At 43.0% G+C, this 22,919-nt stretch overlaps 1 protein-coding gene across 1 annotated transcript; it reads right to left on the bottom strand.

The window, feature by feature from the left end:
- Positions 1 to 6,563: 6,563 nt before the first annotated feature.
- On the bottom strand, positions 6,564 to 22,581 carry pcdh10b (protocadherin 10b). Its single transcript, XM_041944469.1, has 6 exons — positions 20,068 to 22,581; positions 19,205 to 19,263; positions 18,847 to 18,953; positions 9,740 to 9,956; positions 9,591 to 9,673; positions 6,564 to 6,779 (listed from the first exon to the last, which is right to left on the bottom strand). The coding sequence occupies exons 1-6, from the start codon at positions 22,579 to 22,581 to the stop codon at positions 6,760 to 6,762; spliced, it is 3,000 nt and encodes a 999-aa protein (XP_041800403.1). The 3' UTR covers positions 6,564 to 6,759.
- Between the last annotated feature and the right edge of the window lie 338 nt (positions 22,582 to 22,919).

Raw genomic sequence — 22,919 nt, 5'->3', positions numbered from 1 at the left:
ACCATTAAGACATGTCAGCCCTTATCACTGATGTCTGTGTGTAAATGTGTGTGTGTGTGTGAGAGAGAGATCACTATGACACTAAGCAGCCTCTATCCTGGGTGGCTCAGCTCACCCGACCCCTTGCCCTCCCACATTCCCCACCCCGAGGGCATGTTGACTGGAGCCAGTGCAGACCGGCACAAGTCGGATCAGCCGGGAACACAGGGGGTCAGCAGAGAGAGTGTCTGGAGGTGTGTGGAGTCTTTCTCTTTGTTTTCCTCTAAATTGAGGAGTGGGAGAGAGTGATCCACAGACAGCACTGTGGGCTATGACTGCTGTGTCTGATCACTGTGTGTTTGTGTGTGTATAATCTTAAAAATATCAATGTGAAAAATACAGTAAGTTCACACAGGAGGGCTAACTCCTCATGTCAAGCAGCAGTTTACCTACACCTGAAAGATAAGGGGCACTCATTGGAGGACAACAATGTATTATTTTGGACAGGGAGGACAGATGGTTTGAAAGAGGAGTGAAGGAGGCTGTTTAAGTAAAAAATATAGAAACAATCCCTCAACAGAGGAGGAGATCTACAACACCATTTATCCCCCACCTACAGCACTGTCCTTTCTTCCCTTCCCGGGGGATTTAACAGCTATTCACAGCTGGCCTTGTGACAACTTCAATGACTGTCGTCCACATTTGACCTCAGGTGACTCCAACAAGTGCACACAGCCAGGAGCACAAATGACTCAAGTATCAATACCCTTGATGACAACCCCACAGAGGTGAAATACCTGAGACTCCCCACCAGTCAGTTAGGACCGAAGTAGCCCATTGGATGAGAGGTGAAATGTTTTCAAGGTTTTACAATCAAGTACAGTTGCCCTTGATTCAGCCCTCCTTGGATCTGGTAAAATGCTTTACATACAGCAGGTGAGCTAATAGGAATTAAATGAGGATCCAACTTAGCATCACATCATTTGATGCCTTCTCATATTAAACAGTAAAACAGGCTGGAGAAGATCTAACAACATTAAATGGTGAACATGATGTGACAATCAGTGGATTTAGAGTCACTGGCAAGCATCTCTTAAGCTCCCAGTGGTCCTTAATTAAGGCTTCGGTTGCAAAATAAGTTTTAATATCCATCAGCAACCTGCGAGAGAACTGAAAACACTCTTCTTCCTCGCTGTCATAACATTTTCAGCTCACTGCTGCTCTCTGTCTTGCTGATACACCTGGTGACAAATATCACACAAGCATGTTGCGTCTGAATGAAGCCATGAGTGTCAGGAAGAGGGGACTTAGGGAAACTATGAGGGGAACTATGGGTAGAACCCAGATGCAGACACAGACTAGCACTATCACGCAACACAACGAAGCTAGAGACAAGACTAAGGCAACACAAGAAACCCACTAACACACAACATGGCAAGACTATGGACAATACAATAAAAGGAAAACTGTGTGTGTATTTTGAGTTGCTAGTTTTTCTTATCTAGTTCTTTCAGTTGGTCAGTTCCGTTTCATAGCCCTTTGTGTTTTCCTCCTTCGGGAGCGTTTTTGGTTTTCTAGTTTTGTAGCCGTAGTGTTTTAATTTTGCCTTGTCGGGTCATGACAATGAGGAACATTAACATAAGCCAGCAGAGTTAGGTACTCCATGTCTGAAAATGACATGACACGTCAAAACCATAAAATACATGAGCCTACCCAGCTGCATGAATATATATATATATAAATAAAAATAAAATAGAAAGATGAGGAAAGTAAAGACATTTTTCACTGCCACCATCATACAACACTTTCATTTTAGCCTCATCTGTTTATCATTTTAACTGACACTCTCTCTCTCTAACACACACACACACACACTGAGGAGCAGAGTGCTGGTGAGAGGCCTAAAGTTGAACACATCCTCAGAGACGTGTTCGTCAGCCGCCCCCAAGCAACGCCGTCCCACCCCTCCCTGATCCCTGCGCTGTGTGGGGGAGCAGAGGGAGAGCTGTCCTGAGCAGTGTTACCCTCCCCATTTCACCCAGGTAACAAGAACCCAGGAGACAGCAGGACAAGAGGGAGACGTGACGACATGTGAGGACAGGTCTGGGAGCATATCATTACTTGAAATATACATTTCATACATTTCTCAAATTTACTATTTATTTAGAAAAAATAAAAAGGACACAGATTTATTTAAAAGAAATAAGTAAACAATGGTTTGAAAAATCTGATTGTTTGACTGTTGTTGTATTTTCCCCCACTCCCTGATTCCAATGTTCCCACCAGCACCCCAGATCACAGAACGTCCTCCCAGCTCATGGTTGAGCTTTCAACCTCAATATGGTTCACAGTTGGATTTAAAACCAGGGTGGTGGGTGGTCTGCACAGGTTTGTCCCACTCACCAACACCTATCCCCTGACATTTCATGTTTTTATATACATGATATCATACATGGTATCTTACATTATACTTAAACACAGAGCACTCGACCTCTGCTTGTGGGTAGTGGCACAGATGTATGTGATATCTTTGAAGGGGCTGTAGTAAGGAGTTGGATGGGAGGGTTATAGGGCACTACTGGTTAATTTACTTTAGAGGTTCCATTTCTCTGAAAGATGCTCTTTGAAAAATGCAGACCATCATGTTTATCGCTGCACAAAATGAATAAAAATATTATTACCATGCTGGTTCATAGCAGTTCTGGAACCTGGAATCGACCCAAAAGACACTGTAGAATAGCAGCGTAACACAGTTTGCTGTAGTTTCCTGTCCTGTCTTTCCTGCTGATATTTGTTCACGGCCTGTCACTCATTCATCCACATCTGAAGAGCCCATAATCAACCTTCATGCAGACCAGCCACATTTGCCTGGTTTAATTTCCACCGTACTGATCAGCGGGGAATTCCAGCACCGATTCACCATGATGACTTTTTTGTGTCCGACGGCATCTGCAAAAGAGGAGAGCTCTGACATGAAAAAGTTCAGCCTCCTATAATCTGCTTTGCCTTTGTGAAGTGAGTGACTTTGAAACTCACTATCAGAATAACCCCCCTTCCCCCAACTCACCGGAAATAGAAAGAGGGAAGTCACTCTCTCTATTTCACCGTCTGCCTCTCTTGAAATCCTCCCGTTTGTTTGGGGAATTGTAAGTCTCTCTTTTTTGTTCTTAAATTATCTTTCATTATACTCTATTGGTTTTTCTCATTTGGAGCCTGGTGTGCATAAACGCACATGGAAATTAAAACTTTCTGGTTTGTGACAGAGATTAACGTCGAGAGGAGGTCAAACAGAATAGCTTCCATTTAACAAGAAAGTAGATATGATTATACTGGACTTGCTCTCCATTCAACTTTTGTCCTCAGTCTAAACGGTGCTGCTTTGATAGCTCTGCACTCATTACGCAGCAACAAAGGGGCCTGGGCTGCCGGTTCACACTGCAGCTCTTCACTATTTGTCATCTTGTATTTAACATCAGGATTCTGAGGCCAAAAAAAAAAAAAAGAAAGACTGAGAAATTTCATCTGTGCTGTTTACTCCTCCTCCATGTTTGCTCTAATATTTCTGGTGTGTACCAACACAGGCTTTTGTCAGTGTCGGATGAACAAATTGATGAATATTCAGCATGTACTGGAAGATTAAACAGGACTACAGATGATTTAGCCTGTGCATCTCAACTCTACTGCATTACTGGTTTGTCACCATCTGTAGATACCATAATCTACCCTGGATTACAGCTGCAACCTCTACTTCAGACAGGAAAAAATAAATAAATAAACACCACAAGATCTCCTAAATCTACATGGCTGTAAAAAAAAAAAGAGCAGTGGATTACTGAATGTGCATTGACATGACAGAGAAGACATCGAAGGACAATACAGATGATTTCTTTCTTGATTTGTGATTCACCATACTGAACACATTGAGGTCATGTTCGCCCATTATCTTGTTTTGGGTAAGTAATCACAAGTGTTCATTTCAAGATCAGATTAGTCTGCTGGAAAGCTTTAATTACTTAGCTCCATCAGTACAGTCTGGTGGCACTCATGGAGAGAATGAACTGTTTTTATTTGCTTGACTTGACAGCTCCAAATAAAATATCAATTTGTAAAAGGTTTACAGTGTTGAAAACCTGTCGTATAACTCAAACGACGAGTCTGGCCTGAATAAATGTGGTCTGTGGTCTGATAAAGTACATCATCTGCCAAAGGGCCAAAGCTTCACCCAGTACCAAAACTGATTTCTCATGCGCATAATCTGCCTTATATGTACCAAACTGTACACTGCTGTACGTTAGGAGAGGTAATGAGAGTGACCGTGTCCTTTATTCAGGACATTAATTGTAACAGGAGGAATAATAATGAATACACCATAGCAGCTCAGTGACATAAATTAAAAAGCATGACCTCATGTGGCAGTTACATGTTTATCACATTACAATATTGTTTCTCATTATACTTAGAATCTAAGTTTTAAAACTTGGATCAGTGATGAGGTAGTGGAATGGAAACACGTCCATGATAATGACTCAGTAAATGAAATAATCAATCAAGACACTTCATTAGATTAATGAAAAATTCTATAAATTAGCTCCACCCTGATCAACCGCAGTATTAAAATACTGCTTAAATGTTACAGCAATAGTAATAAGTCACAGCTTTACATTTTGCACTTTTACTTACACAAAATATTGAATGCTGAACCTTTGCAGAAATGGACAAATAACACAGTCAATTAACAATGCACTACATTTAGGATCTTGTTTGCTTTCTATGTAACATCTAATGCACAGATACATGCAAGTAGCCTACAATGGAAAAGTAGATGAATAAAAAGGAAATAAAGGAAGTTTTTCCTCACCACTGTTGCCAAGTGCTTACTCATGAGGGAGTTGTTGGGTCTCTGTAGATAAAGAGTTTGGTCTGTACCTGCTCTATATGGAAAGTGTCCTGAGACAACTTCGGTTGCTATTTGGTGCTATATAAATAAAACTGAATTGAACTGAATTGAATTGAAAGCGGCATAAAATGAAGGACACACATACTTATACCTCAAAACTTGGAAATTAAATGTACTGATTTTCCTCCACTGCAAGTAATATTTGTCACAGTATGTCACAAGTATCTATGAATGCTCTTTTGAAAACTACGTCGTCACAGCAGCCTGAATATGATTTTTGAATCAACTGTAAAAATGTGAATTGCGAACTTAAAAACTGTTAATTATAGCAAGTAAGAAAGTGGGACCTGTTTTGTTATATATAGATTGTACTTTAATCATACAACTTCCCTGACAAATTTGTAATTCGGCAAATGATCTAAAAGCAAGCCTTGGAATAAAGCCTGGACTGTGGACACAAAAACAAAGCAAGCAGTGAATTACTCAAATCAAGTCACTTCAAGTCTGACTTTTTCTTGCACTACCGGGAAATACATAAAAATAAAAGCACACAAGCCCTTCATTTTCACCATTTTTCAGTTTATTGTTGGCATATTGGTGTGTAATGTGTGTATACTGGATCCCACTGCATTGTGTACAACACCCTTTGTATTTGGCCATGTTTTTACTTTCTTTCTTTATAAATGGACCCTTAAACTTTTGGTTACAATGACACAAAATTACCATGGATTTCAATCTAAATTATTATCTCCTTTTTATTAATAGACATGATCTTTATCAATATCCAAAAGTGAAAAAAATAATGAAATAATGTCAAACAATGGGAACTTGAGTTTTACATCTGAAAAAAGCCTTCCTCAGGGGCACTTAAGCAAGAGTCAAACCTCTGAATCAGAATGTGGAACCCAGCAAATGGATAGCACACCTTCAGAACAAGTAGATAGATAGATTTATATATAGTTTTATATTCAGCTTGAAACTTTTTAAATGAGTACAGTAAACACTTCTCACACATGATAGAAACTACTTGATGTCTCAGAATCAGAAAAGTGTAGGCCAAACACTGTCCAAGCCCACGATAAGGTGAACAGACCAAACCCAAAACATGAAAAAAACGTAATAATAAAAAAACATAAATAAAAAAAAAATATCCTGCCCACAATCTTTTCTTACAAAGTTTGAAGTAGATAGGAATAGAGACACCTGACCACACAAACATAATAGAAAAATCTAAAACCGTGGTATTGCATTTGAAATGCACAAAGGTTTTCCTGTACAATTTGGCGTCTCTCTGCGAGTACAAACGCCTAAAGGGCTCAGTGGTGGTTTGTCTGGGTGGCTCTTGTCTCGATTTGTCTTTCAATACACACATATTGTCCTCGTCGGGTTTTATTTTCCTCAAAGATGTATACATCAGTGCTGTAAACAGGCACACACAGATTGGAAAAAGAAAGAGAGATCAGTGTCCATTTTTATCTCTCTGTCATCAGTGTCCTCCCTCCTCCTCTGTTCGTTTCTCAGTCCTGCTGAGACAATGGCATCCTTCTGATAAGGCTATCTACCTGCTTGCACCATCCATCCCAACCCCCCTCCCCCATATCAACCCTCTCCTAATCCCAAGAATGGAGTGCCTCCAAAGCCCGGCAGTGCTCCGAGGAATTCCAGAAAGAAAGAAACTGTTGGTTCCTTAATTGGGTGATCCCTCATTTTGTGTGGAGTCGAGTGTGTTTTCTCTTTTTGTTTGTTTTTTGTGTTGGGTGAGTAGGGATGAGGGTAGGGAGGGCAATTTAGGTTGACAACTTGATGTTTGTTTTTATAGCCTTGGCCGTCGAGGAGTGATTGTGCAAAGTCACGCGGTCTCCGGTATATCCACGCGAAAGGAGCTAGCAAACCCTTTTCCTCGCTGCAAGAAGCAGAGAAAAACAAAAGGCCTCGTTAGCTGTGTGAGTGTGTGTGTGTGGGTGAGTAAAAGTGTAGGGGGGTGTCAGGTTTGTCTGAGAGGGATGACAGAAAACAGAATAGAACAAAAAACAGCACTTAAATGGCCTCATTCACACAGAACTGGAGGGTCACACATGCACAATGTGGGGCAGGAAGTCTCACATCCCTCAGCTCTGCCGTTCAGTTCACTCATGTATAATATGATAATATATGTGCGACTGTGTGTGTGTGTGTGTGTAGGAGGTGAGGGGGTATGGGAACAGTGGCATTGGAGGGGGTGAATATTGCATGGCCAATTTATTTAGGACAACAACAAAGCTGGGGCTGAACCTTTCATTCATGCCCCCTCCCCTTCTTTGCCCCTGCCTTCATGTTGTCACTGGGCTCTGGCTATCATCCCACACCCCTCACCCCCCCACCCCGGGCCCAGGCCTGCACCTCCTGGGACAAAAGCGTCTCTGTGTATCACTGGCTGATCAGATTAGGGAGCTTCAGCCTCTTGGTATCATCATTCCATCCCTTCCTCCTCTTACAACCTCTCTCCCCGCTTCCCCACCCAGCCCTCTCTCTGACTGTTGTTCCCGCTTTGCCATTATCCACCCCTCATTGCCGCCCCCACACTCATTAGCATAAGGGCCACAGTGATCTACTTTGAAAGAGGAATGAGTGGCTGTGTTCGTGGGAAAAGCAGTGATATCAGGAGCCCTCCACTTCGAGTGCTGCATCATAAGCACATAATAAGCACATCCGTGGTAGCTATTAGAACCAGAGCAGCACACAACAAACACAATGCGGATCAGATTTAAGGTTGACAAGCGTAAAGGGGAAAACACAGAAACGATAATAATCTGAAACTTGTTTAAAGGTTGCTGCTTGATGTTTGGTTGGATGAGAAGTTTATCAAGTTTACATAATATACATTTTTAAATGGTGTTTATTATCAGAATGTCAAAAATAATATCGATAGTCTGAATGGTTTCAACTGTGTGGAGATTCGTATTTATATTCTACTGGATAGTGTTGATCTATTCGTGTGAATGAATCACAAAGCCTCGTGTCACTGCAACTGTTACACTTGATTTTTATTTTCATTTTTTTCAGTTTTAATTACTGATTCACATTTCCTCATCTCATATTGCTGGATTACATGTCTGCTGTAATAACCTCAAACCCAAAATCAATATCATGATCATCTCCACTAAGTTATGTAAAGTCCATTTCAAGTATCATAATCTGATCAAATGTTCATTTTTCAAGCCCTTGAACTCACAAAAACTTTTCATTATCAAAAATGCCTTGTGAGAACTACATTATGACTGCAGGTTTTATCAGGATTTCATGAGTTCATTCAACACCTTCTTCTGTCTGTCCGGTTTTGACGTATGATTGTTATTACGCAGCATCATCTTCAACTCCCACAACTGCTATACTTGATTGATGCTTTCATTTTTATTCTTTACTATTTGAATTGCTCGTTCTTCATTGTACAAGTGCTGATCATATTCTGCTGAAACACAGTATAGCTGTGATTCCTCACTGTAATCAATCCACTCTTATCAGAACTTGGGATGCCCTGCATTTCACTGGAAGTTAACCTGAACCTGATGATCATTCTCTGTGAGGACACTGCCAGCACACAATGAGCTAGAACTTTTTTTAAAGAGTGAAAAATTCTCATGTGAGCACTTGGTGGGCTGCTCAATATCACTTTTTGATCCAGATTAAAAAAAAAAAAACATAGCAAATGAATAAAACATTAATTAAAAAAAATCCTGCAGTTCCTAACAGCATGCTGTAGTTTGAAATGATGGCAGTGGGGAAGCCACGGTGCTCTGACAGTTTGACAATTCCAGCTTGCTGTGTTGGATGATGAGAGAGGGAGCCTCTTCAGGCCCTGCTTGACAAAATTACCATTAAACATTATCACCCAATTGCAGTGATTGAGGATGTATCTCTTTGTGGCCTTTGAATGGGAGTATAGAAACAGTAATTCCTTGAGAAATTCCCTTTTCCCTGTTTTTTTTTTCCGCAATTATCTAGAACTGTTTTTTGATCCTCCCTCCAACGTCCGACATCCACTAAATGAGAATGAGCTCACTGCCTAACGTTCTTCTTCTTCACTGGCTGAAAATGATTTTCATTGCTGAGCTTCATGAGAGGGCCTCAGCAGCCATTTTCCATAATGAGACAGAGCTTCCTTAATGCTACCATCTCCACCCGCATCAAAGAAACCTTTTAGATCACAATTGCTTTTGGCATGTTTAATTTGGAAAGGCCCACAAGCCAATTAGTGCTGGAGGTTTGCATATGTGTGTGCCTGTGTACGTGTAGTTGCTACATAGTGAGGACGGGAGCAACAGAGTGAGGACATTTTGGCCGAGGGTTGAGACTTGGCTTTAAGGGTTAGGTCAGAATTAGGCTTAGGTTCGGGTTAGGGTAAGAGTTGAGCATTTAGTAAGGATGGTCAGTGGTAGGGTAAGGGGCCAATGAGGGTCCGCACAAGCATAGAGGGATGAACAAAAATGGTAAGTGAGGCAAGACAAGATCATCACTGTCAGAGGTAATGGAGATGCTTGAGGAAGAGGAAAGAGTTAGTTAAACACTCTGACAGAGGGCTGACAGAACAGAGGTCAGACCTGAAATGAATTTCACGCTTTCTTCCGCCAGCCAATCCAGGGAGAAAATTTAATTTGGAATCTTTTCTTTTTCATTTAATTCGATCACCAGATCAGAGAGAGTGGGTACTTAGGCCAGAGTAAAACACAATACTCACTTAAATAGGACGGGCTATAAGGTGCTCTGGAGCAAGGCAGAAATGATTCCAACTCTTTCCTCTCTATGGAGCCCTGGTGGTAGCTGAGGTGATGATTTTTGAGAAAGTGGTGGTGATGGTTTTGGTGGAAGTGTTGATGACTGAGAGGCATCTCCTTGCCAAAGGTGGAGAATGACTTGTCAGCTGTTTGCTCAGGGCTTTCAAATACCTCTGTGTCGGGGACTGAGTCCATGCCGGGTACATGGAGGTTGCTGCGGTAGTCTGGGCCCTGGCGCCCGTCGGAGGGCACAAAGCTCGGCATCCAGCAGCGATCGGAGTGGCCGAGGGCCTTACACTCCTCTGTGCAGTTAGAGAACAGATCTGCGCCTGTACAGGAGAGAAAAAGGTTTGGGAGAGTGGAGAAAAACATGAGGAAAGTGTTTAAGGCTTCAGCATTTCTTGACAAGCAAGACAAACAGGAAACATGATACCTGTGCACACAGACAAACAGACATAACTCCAACTGACGCATTTCCACAAGACTTTAACAGTATGTATTTATGCAACCTGCTCTTTGATTCCTCATTTCTGGGCTTTCTGTTTCAATATTGTTAAGATCAAAGCCGACCGTACAAACACACACACACACACACACACACACACACAGTTCCGCAGTGACTGTGGAAGAAAGACTCGAGGCTTTTGATTCTTTATATATATATATATATATATATATATATATATATATATATGATCCCATGATTTTATATAGACATATATACATACATGATATACATACATACACACACACACACACATATATATACACACTATGGCATGTATCTACCCCCCTAACCACAGTCTGACATTGCTAGCTTGTGGAGTTTATAGCTAACCGATACGGCTGGTTAATGTAACAGTTCTGCCAAGGAGAACATCATTTAATGTGAGCCCCTCATCCTGGAGTAGATGCACAATTTTTTCTGCAGATTTATTATGGTTGTCGTGTGTAGTTGGGTAGAAAGACAAGAGTTCCTACAGTGCAGTACAGTGGTATTGTTTTAACCTTATGAGTCTCTCTCTGTGTGTGTGTGTGTGTGTGTGTGTGTGTCATCATGGTAAAATGTGGTGGTGGAGACACCTATTGTGGCAGCAACTATCACAGAGGCAGTTTTGAGTACTTTAACAGGTGTTTCTATCTGTGGACAGATTTTGTCAGCACAATAGCATCAGGAACTGTATAGGTGTGTAAAAACCAAAACAACATGCCGTCTTCACTCAGAGGCTATTTTTATAGAGAAGGACAGAGGACTGATAGAGAACTTCATCACATGGCGCAACAACAATCACCTGAAGCTCAACATCAGCAGAACCAATGAGCTTGGGGCTGAAAAGAGGCTACAAATAGTAATGTGTGAATGCTTCACACACACCTGGCAGCACAAAAGATCTACACACACCACAGTCTCAAGGTGGACGCCCAAGATTAGTGTCACCAATGCTCAGATATTTAATCTGAGCAAATGTGAAAAATGGTCATAATTCCCCTTCTCTTCCTGTGCTGTGATGTTGAATAATGGCTGGGAAAGTGTTTCTGCAGAACATTATCATTTCACAGTGAAGCTGACATTTGACTTTTTGGATATAAAATGTCATCACTTCATCGTTGCATCCTGTGAGACATTTGTGTATGAATACTTGAGTTATGGCCAAAAATGTGTTTTGTTGGGTCACAGTGACCTTTGACCTTTGACCACAAAATGCAAATCAGTTCATCTTTGGCTCCAAGTGGACGTTTGTGCCAGATACAATGAAAATCCCTCCACACGTTTATACACACACACACACACGCACGCGCGCGCACACACGCACACACACACACATACACACACAGATAGGTAAAATAAATACTTGATACATTTCAAGTGGACTTGCAGTTAAAAAATACAAATAATTGTGAACTAAAACATGTAAAAAGTAAACGTTCCTTATTTCATTGAATATTTTCATCTACTTTCACTTTTACTTTAAGGTAATTTACAGTACTACACTTTGAAGGTGTAGTTAAAAGTACATTAATTTTTTATCTCAAGACTTTTAGTTGTAATGGAGTATTTTTTGGTATGTACACTTTTTTTGAACAATTTTTGTAGGAAGGGGCAATAGAGTGTGAGGACTTGTCGTTTCTTATTGTTTAAGAGTGAAATTTATCAGACCATTTTGTAAAGTACTTTTGGGATGCTGGGTTTTTAAAGGAAGAGCAATCGTGTTTTCTGTTATTTATTTACAGCGCACAAATTGCAAATCACATTTGGAATTTGGAATTTCACAGCAATTGACACTGTCTATCCTTAGACTCTGCATTCAGAGACGAAAAGGACAGAGACAGGAAGGGAAGAACACTGTTGTCAGGACCTGTGAGTCTTCATGTTCTTAATGCATGGACTCTCTAAATTAATTAAACAATTCAAGATGCTAAATAAAATTTCTCTAATGCATTGATCCCCAACCCGTGGGCCGGTCATTTGGTACTGGGCCGTACAGAAAGAAAAAATAATTTCCATTATTTTGTTTTTTCACATAATTTGAAAAACAGGTGGTGCCTGACAGTGCCAGTCTGCAGCCAGGTCCTCTTGACATGATTTAAAAGTGGATTTACGTTCATTATTATTGTTGTTGTTATTATTAAAGAGAAAATACCACAGTTTTTAATGCCGATCTTATCATTTTATTTTGTTTTTATCTGCTACACCTTTAGACTGGCCCGTGAAAATATTGTCAGACATTTAACTGGGCCATGGTACAGAAAAGGTTGGGGACCACTGCTCTAATGCATACACCAAAATCCCTGTTCTCACCGCTGATAAACTTTGAATTTGGGTTACTGAAAAACAAATAATAAATATAAAAGAAGCCAGTTTGTACGGACAATTACGAAAGGTAAAGGATTTTAGATTTCTTGATGTCATTAAGGTGTTCCATTTCTTAGATCCTGTCATATTGTGTTTCTTCAACCATTTATTCATAGCTACTGTACATTTTATTTCCTAATGTGTACATCTGAATTTCATTTCAAGCATTTAATAGTAGAATGTTAACTCCCCCTGGTTGTTAAAATTCCAAATGTCCTGGGTAAAATACTGAAGGCATGACCTGGGGGCACAGGCAGATTAAATACATCTTCATCACAGGTCACTGGCCTGGGTGGGTTTTTGCATCATCATGCACCTGTGTGTGACACAGTGGGAGTATGTGTGTGTCTGTGTGTGTTTGCAGGGGTTAAAAGAGGGTGCAGTCTTTCAAGTCATTGCCAGCAAACTACCCGTGCTCCCTTTAGCCTAGGCATTAGATTAACCAAACCACAAACTCAGTGGTATTGGATTACCCAGCCTGCCCCTGTCGCGGGCTCTTAGTCTCACCCTCTTTACAAAACCTAATGTCCTCCATGAAAGGCTGGGTGCAGGTACAACTGAAAACCAGTTTGAGCTTGTTCTCTTTTATGCGCAGTAATTACAGTATTTGTGAGGGTTTTTAATGGCTGGAATTCTCAGTGAGGAAATCACCTTTTGTCGGAGAGCACAGCGGAACAGCGTTAGCAGTAACGTTTGCTGTTCAGCGCAGCTATTTAGGCCGAGTGTAAGCCTTAAGCTAAATTGTGTTTTCATTGCCCCATATGTTTTTTGCAGTAGGGCCTAGATCCTGTGTATGCATGTATTTTGAAACCTAAATCCCCTTGTTATGTATGTGTGTCTGAGTCGCTGTTTGCTGCTACAATCTGAACTGTCCAGCTAGGGCTATCTGCTGCTAATCCCTCTGAATACAGACTGATTAGGCTAAGACTGCTGCCGTCCCAGTAAACACAGTGTGTGAGTGTGTGTGTGTGTGTGTGTATTTTGTTGTGTGTCTGTAGCAGTCAGCAAAGGGGGAATTTGCTTTGTTACAAAGCGGATTAATTTGGCTTGCCGTCACTAGCAGCTTGGAAAAGTGCCCAGTCTCCTAACGAGAGGGTTTCTTATTAAATATTAACCAACATGCCATAAATACACCATCACATTGCATTTTAATATGGCCTTTTACACAAGAGGAAACAACATACTATACTGCCTGATGGGGGAGCAACCAGAACGCACGCTGGTCGCTGACATACTGTATCAGTGCACCTGGACATGCATGGAGCGCTGCATTGTGGGCAGCAAAAAAACATGGGAGGAGGACAGAGAGCTCGGCTTCCATTACAAAATGGATGCTGTGTTAATTCTTAAAATGGGAACGGGAAATGTGGCATTTAGACTCAGTCAGAGAGATAAGACTCATGCACACACACACATATACACAGAGAGAGGAAGAAAGACAGAGGGATAGGGAGAGTAATTTAAGCCACGAGGCCGGATCAGGACATCTTGATATTTTTTGACATTTTGGCAAAATTAGATGTTCCACTGGCACATTAGGCAGTCTCTATCGAATCCTGAGGACAAAAACATTTCAGCTTTACTACTGAATCCTTTGCCCCACGAGCACACACACACACACACACACACACACACACACACACGCACACACACAGAGTCTGAACCATGCTTTAAATGTGAACGAAGGTTGTGGATAATGCCCTTATCGCTCCACAACGTAGTTCACCAACAATTTTCTCAGGGCAAACAGTCGGCTTCGAGCGGCTGCAGAGTACAGTATCTGCCCTCCACTTCAACATGGAATGAAAAAGAACTGTGTCAACATGTCTCGTACTAAGCCAAAAACAAGCAGAGAGGCCAACAAGTCGGCGGCGGGAGGGGAGGGTAATGCGATCTTGAAGAGCGCTGACCCTCGTTACCACTGACGCCTCATCTCATCTTATCATTCTGCACAGCGCTGCGCGGGGCAAACGTAAAGTCTCGATAATAACCTTCATTTGGTAATTGGTATGCAGAGGTCTGAAAAATGAATTACTGATCAGCGAGCTGTTACCACGGTGATAACGTGAACTGCAGGCCTAAGAAGGAATTCATCATAGTAGCAGGGAGAGATGGGAGTAGAGCTGGGGTAGCGGGTGGAGGGGGGTGACAGAAAAATGGATAAGTGCCTCGACTCAATCTTCTCCAAGTGCGTGACATTGGCTATATTGATAATATGTACTTTACACATGTAGCAGGACTGGAAATGGGGTCCCTGAGGGGACTTCCAGGGCTGCAGAAGTAGTCCTAGAGGATCCAGCAGCAAATGAGGAGCACTTTAATTCCACTGTGATTTAATTCACACGGAAACACACCAATCACAGAATGTATAGAATGACCTCTAATTTAGAGTTCACTCTCAGCACTTCATGCTAACCCCACAACAAAAATCTGCCGGTTGAAAGTGCCAGAAAAGCTTATCTGTGGACCTTGAGTTAGGATTCATTTGTCAAAACACTCTTTCAAAGGTCAAGAGGGAAGTTTTGACACTCAGTCAAGTCTTTACTTTTGGACTAAGAAGGATACCAATATGCTGAGTTGAAATTAGCTGATTTTCACAGAATAAAATTATGACAGTTTTCATAACTGATCAATCATTGACTGAATTTTCAATAAAGATCAGCAAGCTGCAGTTCCTGCTATGTGAGGATAAGCTGCTTTTCTTTTACTTAATGAAGGACGAGAGCTAATTTACTCAAATATTTCAATTATGTGCTAGTTATGCTTTAACTCCACTACATTTCACAGGTAAATATAGTTCTTAGTCCACTATAATTATTTGACAGTTGTTGAATACTAAGATCTGAAAAATATGTATGAAACATATGAAGGTTTTTCTAAAATGTGGTGCACTGTTACAGATAAAACTGTTAAGTTCAAATTAGTTCCACTTCGACCAGCTACAAGATTAATATGTAGCTTACATGTGATGCATTTAGTGTTGTGTTATTTGTCACTGAAAATCCAATATATAAGCTATACAGGAACTGGACAAGAACCTCTCCTTAGCCAATCACAGCACAGCGCAGTAAATAAAAAAATACAGGCACAGAATAAATTACTTTATGTTATAATTACGTTATAATTATTTTTAACAGTAGGTATTTTACTTAAGCAAAGGTCTGAGTCCTCATTCCACCATTGCTGTCATTACAAAATTAATCCCTTAAGGCTCAGACTTAATCAGCTATTGCTATTTAATGTTATCACTTTGGGCTATGGCACTTTATGAGGCACATTTGTCATTGTCCTTCATTTAATTTCATAGACTAAACAATTACACAATTAAGCAATAAATAAAATAAATAAGATAGTTCCAGCTCTACTATGTCTTCAGTTTTTTCTACAGTAGCATAGCAGACCTGAGACACTGTGGAAGATTTTTACATTTTCTGAGGTAGTACATGTGAATATTTTACTACTATATGTTAAATAGTGGTAGCAGTAGTACTGGTAATATATTGGTGTGTGTGATAAAAATCAAAGCAGCATAGTACTAATGCTAAATAGAATATTTATGTATTTCTCATCTTTTTTTTTTTTTTTTTTTTTTTTTTTTTTTTTTACCTACCTCAAACATCCACACTCATATTATGGGGCCTTCACATAATATCTGCTATCACTCCACTCATACCTCCACACTGCAGTGTGTGTGTAATGGCACATAATGCGCAGTATTTGTTCATTTAAATCCTGCTCTTGACCTTTATTGTAAATCCTCCCCTTTCTGTTCCATACTCTCTGTCACTTTCCACCAAAAGCCCTGCCCTGAAAATAAGGTGTTTGTTCCCCATATGAGGCCCAAATTTATTCCAAAGGGGTCTGAATTGATTTAAAAAAAAAAAAAAAAAAAACAGGGTTGCATGGTAAGACATATACGTATATATGTTTTTTGTGGTTCACCCTGTAACAGGTGATTTGTGGACTATTTCTGACTCTTTAAGTGCGTCCTTGAGGAAAAATTGAGTGGTTTTGATGAGGGAACAACTGAGCACACAGCCTGAAGCAGCAGAAAATGTTGGCACGACAACGCAGGCAGCAGCAGAAATGAAGACCCCCTGTCAAAGCCAAGAGAAAAGGCTAACACACCACGGTGATGGATGACATGGAAACACGTTTATTTACCATTAGCATTTATGAAACACTGACGTGCTTCGAGCGTGTGCTCGCTGCTGACAAACTCAATTAGCACACACAGAGCAAAGCCTGTGTTCTTCTATCAGCATTGTGGGAGCAGAATTGCGGGACACTAAGCCACGCTATCAATTATCCTAATCAAACAAAGACTTAATGCACAGCAAATAATCTGTTTAAAGGCACTAAGCTGGCCGATAACTCTGCAACAAAGCAACTGTATCCAATTTGCTACACCAAGGTTACTCAAAGTCAGCAGTGAAGTTCTGCTGGGCCTGCCACTGCATCTCAACTGGACGTACAACACTGTAGGACTGTGGAACTGTATGATCCCGCTCTGTCCTGAGTAGAAATAGTATCAACAACTGTCAAGTATGGAAAGCTGGAATCACAGAGTCAGAATCGTGTTTCAAGGTGTGACTTTCAGCTGGGCAAAAGCCCCACTATGTGGCCCTTTGATTAATCTAACCTGAAATAAAAAAAGGATTTAAGGGAACTCAAGCATTATTAGCTAATATTGCCACCATCTCCTACAGAGAATCTAGTTTTAATATCTTTATATTGCAGTTGGTATAATGCTCACATGGTGCATTTTCTTAGATACATTTACATTTAATCCACTTTTGCCAAGTTCAGTATGGTTTTCTTGTAGCAGATTAATTTAATTTAGTTCTGCTGCTTATGTTTAGACAACATCTAACACTTGCCAGCTTTATTTTTTGAAACGGTGAAGAGTTCATATTCCTCAAAGTAAGGCATCGAAAAAATGATCTGTTTGGTATAGATACCACTCAGATATAAATTTCAAATCATATCCAGCCATTCTTGTATACAAGACTATGACTATTCATAACAGAATATGAACTCTGGCTGGCAGCGTTCAAATGAAATGCTAATGCTCTTGAAATAGGACAACTCTATCCACATAAAGCAGCCAGCTGGCTCAGTCCTGATTAGGGGTTAAAATGTTCAACTGTAGTTAAAAAGAAAAACCTGAGGCAGTTGTGAAGGTCTCACTCTGAGCTTATTAGAGCTAAAACAGGGGCTGTGGTGGCAGGGAGGGGTGTTCAGCTCCGTGTGCGTCTGTTTACTGAGGTCTGTGTAACCCATCTAGGCTTACTGGAGTGACAGTGGACTAGCAGGCAGACTCCATTTGGCACGGCGAGGGGGCCCTGCTGTGGCTGACCAGACATGATGACGGGCTCCGTCCACAGAGGGCCCGCACCAAAGAAAGCTTGCCACTGAATGAAGACATAAAACCAGCATTCACGAGTCAGTGGGGCCCTATTGTATGAGTTCACGGTTCCTTTAAGAAAGGAAGATTAAAAAAAAGACAAAAAGGATGAGCATGGAGGAATGTGGTCAGGGAGGAGGGGAGAAAAAAAGAAGTGGGGAGGGAGTGCCGTCTGAGAGTTAATTAATTTAATGAACGAATGAATCGCCGGTTTTGTCTGCTACGGCCGCAACCTATTTGGTCCGCTTCCTAGCACGAGTGAGGCCTCATTAAAAAGCCCATCACATCTCATCGAGTGGTCTCCAGCACCAAGTGGCCAAGCTCACAGGGAGCGGGCTCATCATTAACACCAGCACATATTTACAAGCAGCGCCAGGGTTTGTTTTCTGCCTGCCGACGTCAAATCATCATGTGTCAGAAAAGACTGAAACAATATTAAGAGACACAGACCCAGCAAGTGTGACCACCTGGAGGCAGCTCTTAGGGAGAGGATTGTGCTACCTGCCAGTCCGAGCCTTTTATTTTCTTCTTCTTCATTTTTTTCAGGGAAACCAGGAAATCACACGTCAAAAGAGAAAAATAAGAATGGCTCAACGTACAACAGCATCAGCATAAAAGCTGCATGTCGGACAAACTGAAACGCCTCAGATGATGATGACTCCGGCCATGTGTGATGTTAGCCCTTATTAAAATGAGCTTTTATTTTTCCAACCTACACGATGTGGAGGCTGGAACTGAGCAAGTAGAGTCCAGATTTCAGCACTGTAGAGACGGCCAACAATCTGCTCCTGGAACCACGCCGCATAGTAACCACATGCTAATCAGCAATGCCTGTTCCAGTCCTATAGAAGCCAGAGAGCCATCGATTTGCTCTTTAAATATGTGATTTTCAAAACCCAATAAACTCCAAATGAAAAAGAGTCAGCTCACACGCAGTTGCAGCAAAGCCAGTTCTTACCAGAGGAATGGCCTCGGTTGGTGGCGTCATGGTCGCTGTCTCCCTGCTCGCTGTCTCCGTGACCGCTGTCTTTGGAGCTGACCAGGTCCGCCTCCTGGAATGCCGAACTGGAATCAAAGAGAACATTTGATCAAAGCCTCATTTAGCATTGTGATGTTTTCATCTAACAGCAGTTGTGATTATTCCTGCGCTTTTCTAATCTTTCTGATCCCATCTCAACATCTAGAGGATCATCACAGTAATGAGCGTTATCAGTGGATGAGGTAAGAAGCAATAAACAGATCAGAGATTTACGACTGGTGGGTGTGACAGAGTGAGGAGCAGAGAGGCTGCAGCGACTATTTATTTCCCCATTTACCTGTTGACACGTCTCGGCCTATCAACCAGGTAGCTGAGTTCAGCTCGCTGGTGTTTCGTCTGAAAGAGAGAAGGGACAGTTTTCAGCGTGTCATTCGAGCAATTTGTGTAACATTATTAACACAGAAAAAAACTGCAACAGGAAGAACAAAACAGCATCCACGCCATCAAGCCAGGATCCAACCCACACACTTCCATGATGATATTAGCTACCTGAGCTGTGTTCACTACACATGTCACTCATACCTGGATCTGATAAGTAGTGTGTGTGTGTGTGTGTGTGTGTGTGTGTGTGTGTGTGTGTGTGTGTGTGTCAGCCAAGGCGACTAGTGCGACTGGGCAGCTTTGTGACCAGTATGCTTAATGTGGGTAACACACACACACACACACACACACACACAGGTGCACCCACAGCAACCAGCAGTGTCTGAGCCACCACACTTACATTGCTATACACTTCTCTAATTCAGATTTTTGTGTTTTGTTTTTTCATTTCAAATATCTTCAACATTAACATGAAATGTTTGCTTTTTCAGGGCCGACCTCCCTAAGGACAGCTACAGCTTGTTTTAATGCCTTTCCTGGAAATAAATAATGCTGGGGCATGTTGCGTCTGTTAGCAGTCAATAACAGCACTTGTGGACATGACATGTCACTGAACTGAGGTTAAAAAAAAAAGAAAAAGAAAGGAAATGGTATGAAAGACATTTTGAATCTGTCATGAAGAGATGTATTTCAGCTGTATCAAACAGGCAGGCTTCGTGTGTCTGATGGGATGTTCTTTCTATGAATCAGGTTTTAGACATGCTACTGGTCTCTCAATAGAAGGGGGGTTTAAACTGTAGGTATGAGAGGGACTCTTACCTCGTTTGATAAAATGCTGCCATTTGATATGATGTCAGGCTGCTGGTCTGTGTACCCTGTCACTATGGCCCCGCACGGGTTGTGATCGGTGTCTGTGCTCCTAGACGGACTACACGGCTTTAGGAACATGAGGTCGGTTTTGGCAGACTCTGGAGTCAGACATACCTGGTAGCAATAGTTCTGGTTTTGATGGAGGGAGCCGAAGCTCCCTGACTCCTCCACGGGGACTTGGGCCGTACCGGCCCCACTGACGTTGCCAGTGCTTTGCACCAGCATGATGTCCGACTTGCTGAGCTTTTTCTTGCGGGCCCGACCCTGCCGTGAGCAGCAGGAGTTGCAGCCCAGGCAGCAGTCACTGGTCAGACAGGTGTAAATGTTAAGCTTTTTGTCCTTCTGGCAGCGCACGGCCAGTACGATCATGACCAGGAGGAAGATGAAGGAGACAGAACCCAGGGCGATGATGAGGATGAGGGTGAGGTCCAGGGAGCCGTCTTTGGCCTTGGCAGTGCCCCCCCGGTCCCCGCTTCCGCGGCCTTCAGTCACACTGTCCACGAGCATCACCAGAACGCTGGCGCTGGAAGACAGCGGCGGCTGCCCATGGTCTCTCACTTCAATGAGCAGGTCATACAGCTGGTGGGGGTCTCGCTTAGCCGACACCCGCCTCGCCGTTCGGAGCTCACCTGTCCTCCAGTCCATCCTGAACATGCCATTCTCGTTCCCTCTCTGGATGCTGTAGGACAGCCGAGCATTCTCACCGTCATCCGCGTCCATAGCCACGATGCGGGTCACCAGGTAGCCCGGCTCGGCCGAGCGGGGCAGGGGCTCCTTGGCTGTGCCGTTCTTCCCCAGCGGGGCCAGCACCATGGGAGGATTGTCATTCTGATCCACGATGATGACTTTGACTGTGGCGTTGGAGGACAGCTCTGGGGTGCCTGCGTCTCTCGCCTGGACCATGAATGTGAAATCCTTCAGCAGCTCATAATCGAAGGACCTGAGAGCGTACAGATAGCCTGTCTCCTCATTGATGGACACATAGGTTTTGACTGACATACCCTGGATGTCACACTCTAATATGGAGTAGCTGATGAGCGCATTCTGACCTACGTCCGGGTCCAGCGCCGTCACAGCATGAATGTAAGCCCCTGGCACGTTGTTCTCTGTCACATACACATCATATATGGGCTGCGTAAATGTAGGCGCGTTGTCGTTCTCATCTGACACATGGACTCGAATGGACTTACTGGTGGCAAGAGAGGGCGCCCCATTATCTCGCGCGACCACCGTCACGGAGTAAGAGTCCGCCTGCTCCCGGTTCAACGGCCCGTCGGTCACTATGGTGAAATAATTCCTAAAGGAGGATTTTAATTTGAACGGGACATCGCCGAGGATTTCCACGTGGATCTGTCCGTTTTCCTCTGCGTCCCTGTCCGTCACACTCAGCAGCGCGATGACTGTACCGGGAGCCGCCTTTTCGCTCACCGACTCCGTGACAGTGCTGAAGGTGATCTCCGGTGCATTGTCGTTCATGTCGGTGACTTTGACAAGCACTTTGCAGTGCGCGGGTACGGCGTTTGGCCCCAAATCCTTGGCCTGGACGAAGATCTGATAGAGGCTGCTCTCTTCGAAATCCACCTCTCCGCGCACCTCGATGCGGCCAGTGCGCGGGTCTATGCTGAACAGGTCCTTTACGCGGTTGGATATGTGGTTACTGAAAGAATAAACTATCTCCCCGTTTAATCCCTCGTCCATGTCAGTGGCGTTCAGCTGTATGACCAACGTGCCTACCGGTGCGTTCTCCGAGAGGATCACCGTGTACACGGGCTGGTCAAAGACCGGCACGTTGTCGTTAGAGTCCAGTACTTTGACCACCAGCAGCGCGGTGCCAGTCCGGGGAGGCTGACCGCCGTCCACCGCGGTCAGCACATACCTGTGCGCCGCCTGCTGCTCCCGGTCCAGCGGCTTTTCCAGGACCAGTTCTGCGAACTTGTTTCCGTCCGTCTGGGTCTGCACGTCCAGATAAAAGTAGTTGTTAGTGGTGATATCATACGTGCGTAAAGCGTTAGAGCCCACGTCCGGGTCGAATGCGCTCTCCAGGGGGAAGCGGGTGCCCGGCGTGGCGCTTTCTGAGATCTCCACCGTGATGTCTGTCTCCGGGAAGCTGGGAGGGTTGTCGTTAATGTCCACCACCTCGATTTCTACCCGAAACAGCTCCAGCGGGTTCTCCAAGAACACCTCCATGTTGAGCTGGCAGCTGGCGCTCTGCTTGCAAATCTGCTCCCGATCGATTTTTTCATTAACGAAAAGGACGCCGTTCTCCAGGTTCACCTCCAGGTACGGTGTCCGAGAACTGGGCACCACTTGGAAGCGGCGGGAGGCGAGTTTGGTAAGGTCCAGCCCCAGGTCTTCAGCGATATTCCCCACCAAGGTGCCATGATCCGCCTCCTCCGGCACAGAGTAGCGTATCTGAGAGAGTACTCCATCCGTGATGCACAGGACAATCAAAAGCACAATCATCGCCGGAAAAAGTGCACTAAGGTAAAAAAAAAAGAAAAAAGAAAAAAAAAGAAGAAGAAGCAGAAAAAGAAAAAGAAAGAAAAAGATTGTAATTCGTATTATCCTCTGTTAATGGTCCAAAATGTCAGTTCCCATCACCCGTTTGAGTCGGGAGGCAAAACTCTCCCAAATGCGTAAAAGTCTCCAAAAACGTATGAGGTGTCCGGAAAAACCTGCAAAATTAAAAGAAAGACATGTTGATTTTTTTAAAGGAGTTAAAATGACTGCAGAAGCTTTTCTTCTGTTCTGGCTCCTCTGGCTTGCTTTTCAGACGCGTCCCGGAGAAGCTACAGCGCACA

Source organism: Chelmon rostratus, chromosome 9 (assembly GCF_017976325.1).
Source record: "Chelmon rostratus isolate fCheRos1 chromosome 9, fCheRos1.pri, whole genome shotgun sequence".
Lineage (NCBI taxonomy): Eukaryota > Metazoa > Chordata > Actinopteri > Chaetodontiformes > Chaetodontidae > Chelmon > Chelmon rostratus.
This window is presented reverse-complemented; position numbering and strand designations above follow the sequence as displayed.

Bases quoted from the DNA above. Each gene is read 5' to 3' on its own strand.
- pcdh10b (XM_041944469.1), bottom strand. From the start codon at position 22,581: ATGATTGTGCTTTTGATTGTCCTGTGCATCACGGATGGAGTACTCTCT. The intron at 18,954-19,204 runs GTAAATGGGGAA...CTTTGATTCCAG, and splicing joins AGGCCGAGACGTGTCAACAG to TTCGGCATTCCAGGAGGCGG. The intron at 9,957-18,846 runs GTAAGAACTGGC...TCTCCTGTACAG, and splicing joins CAACCGAGGCCATTCCTCTG to GCGCAGATCTGTTCTCTAAC.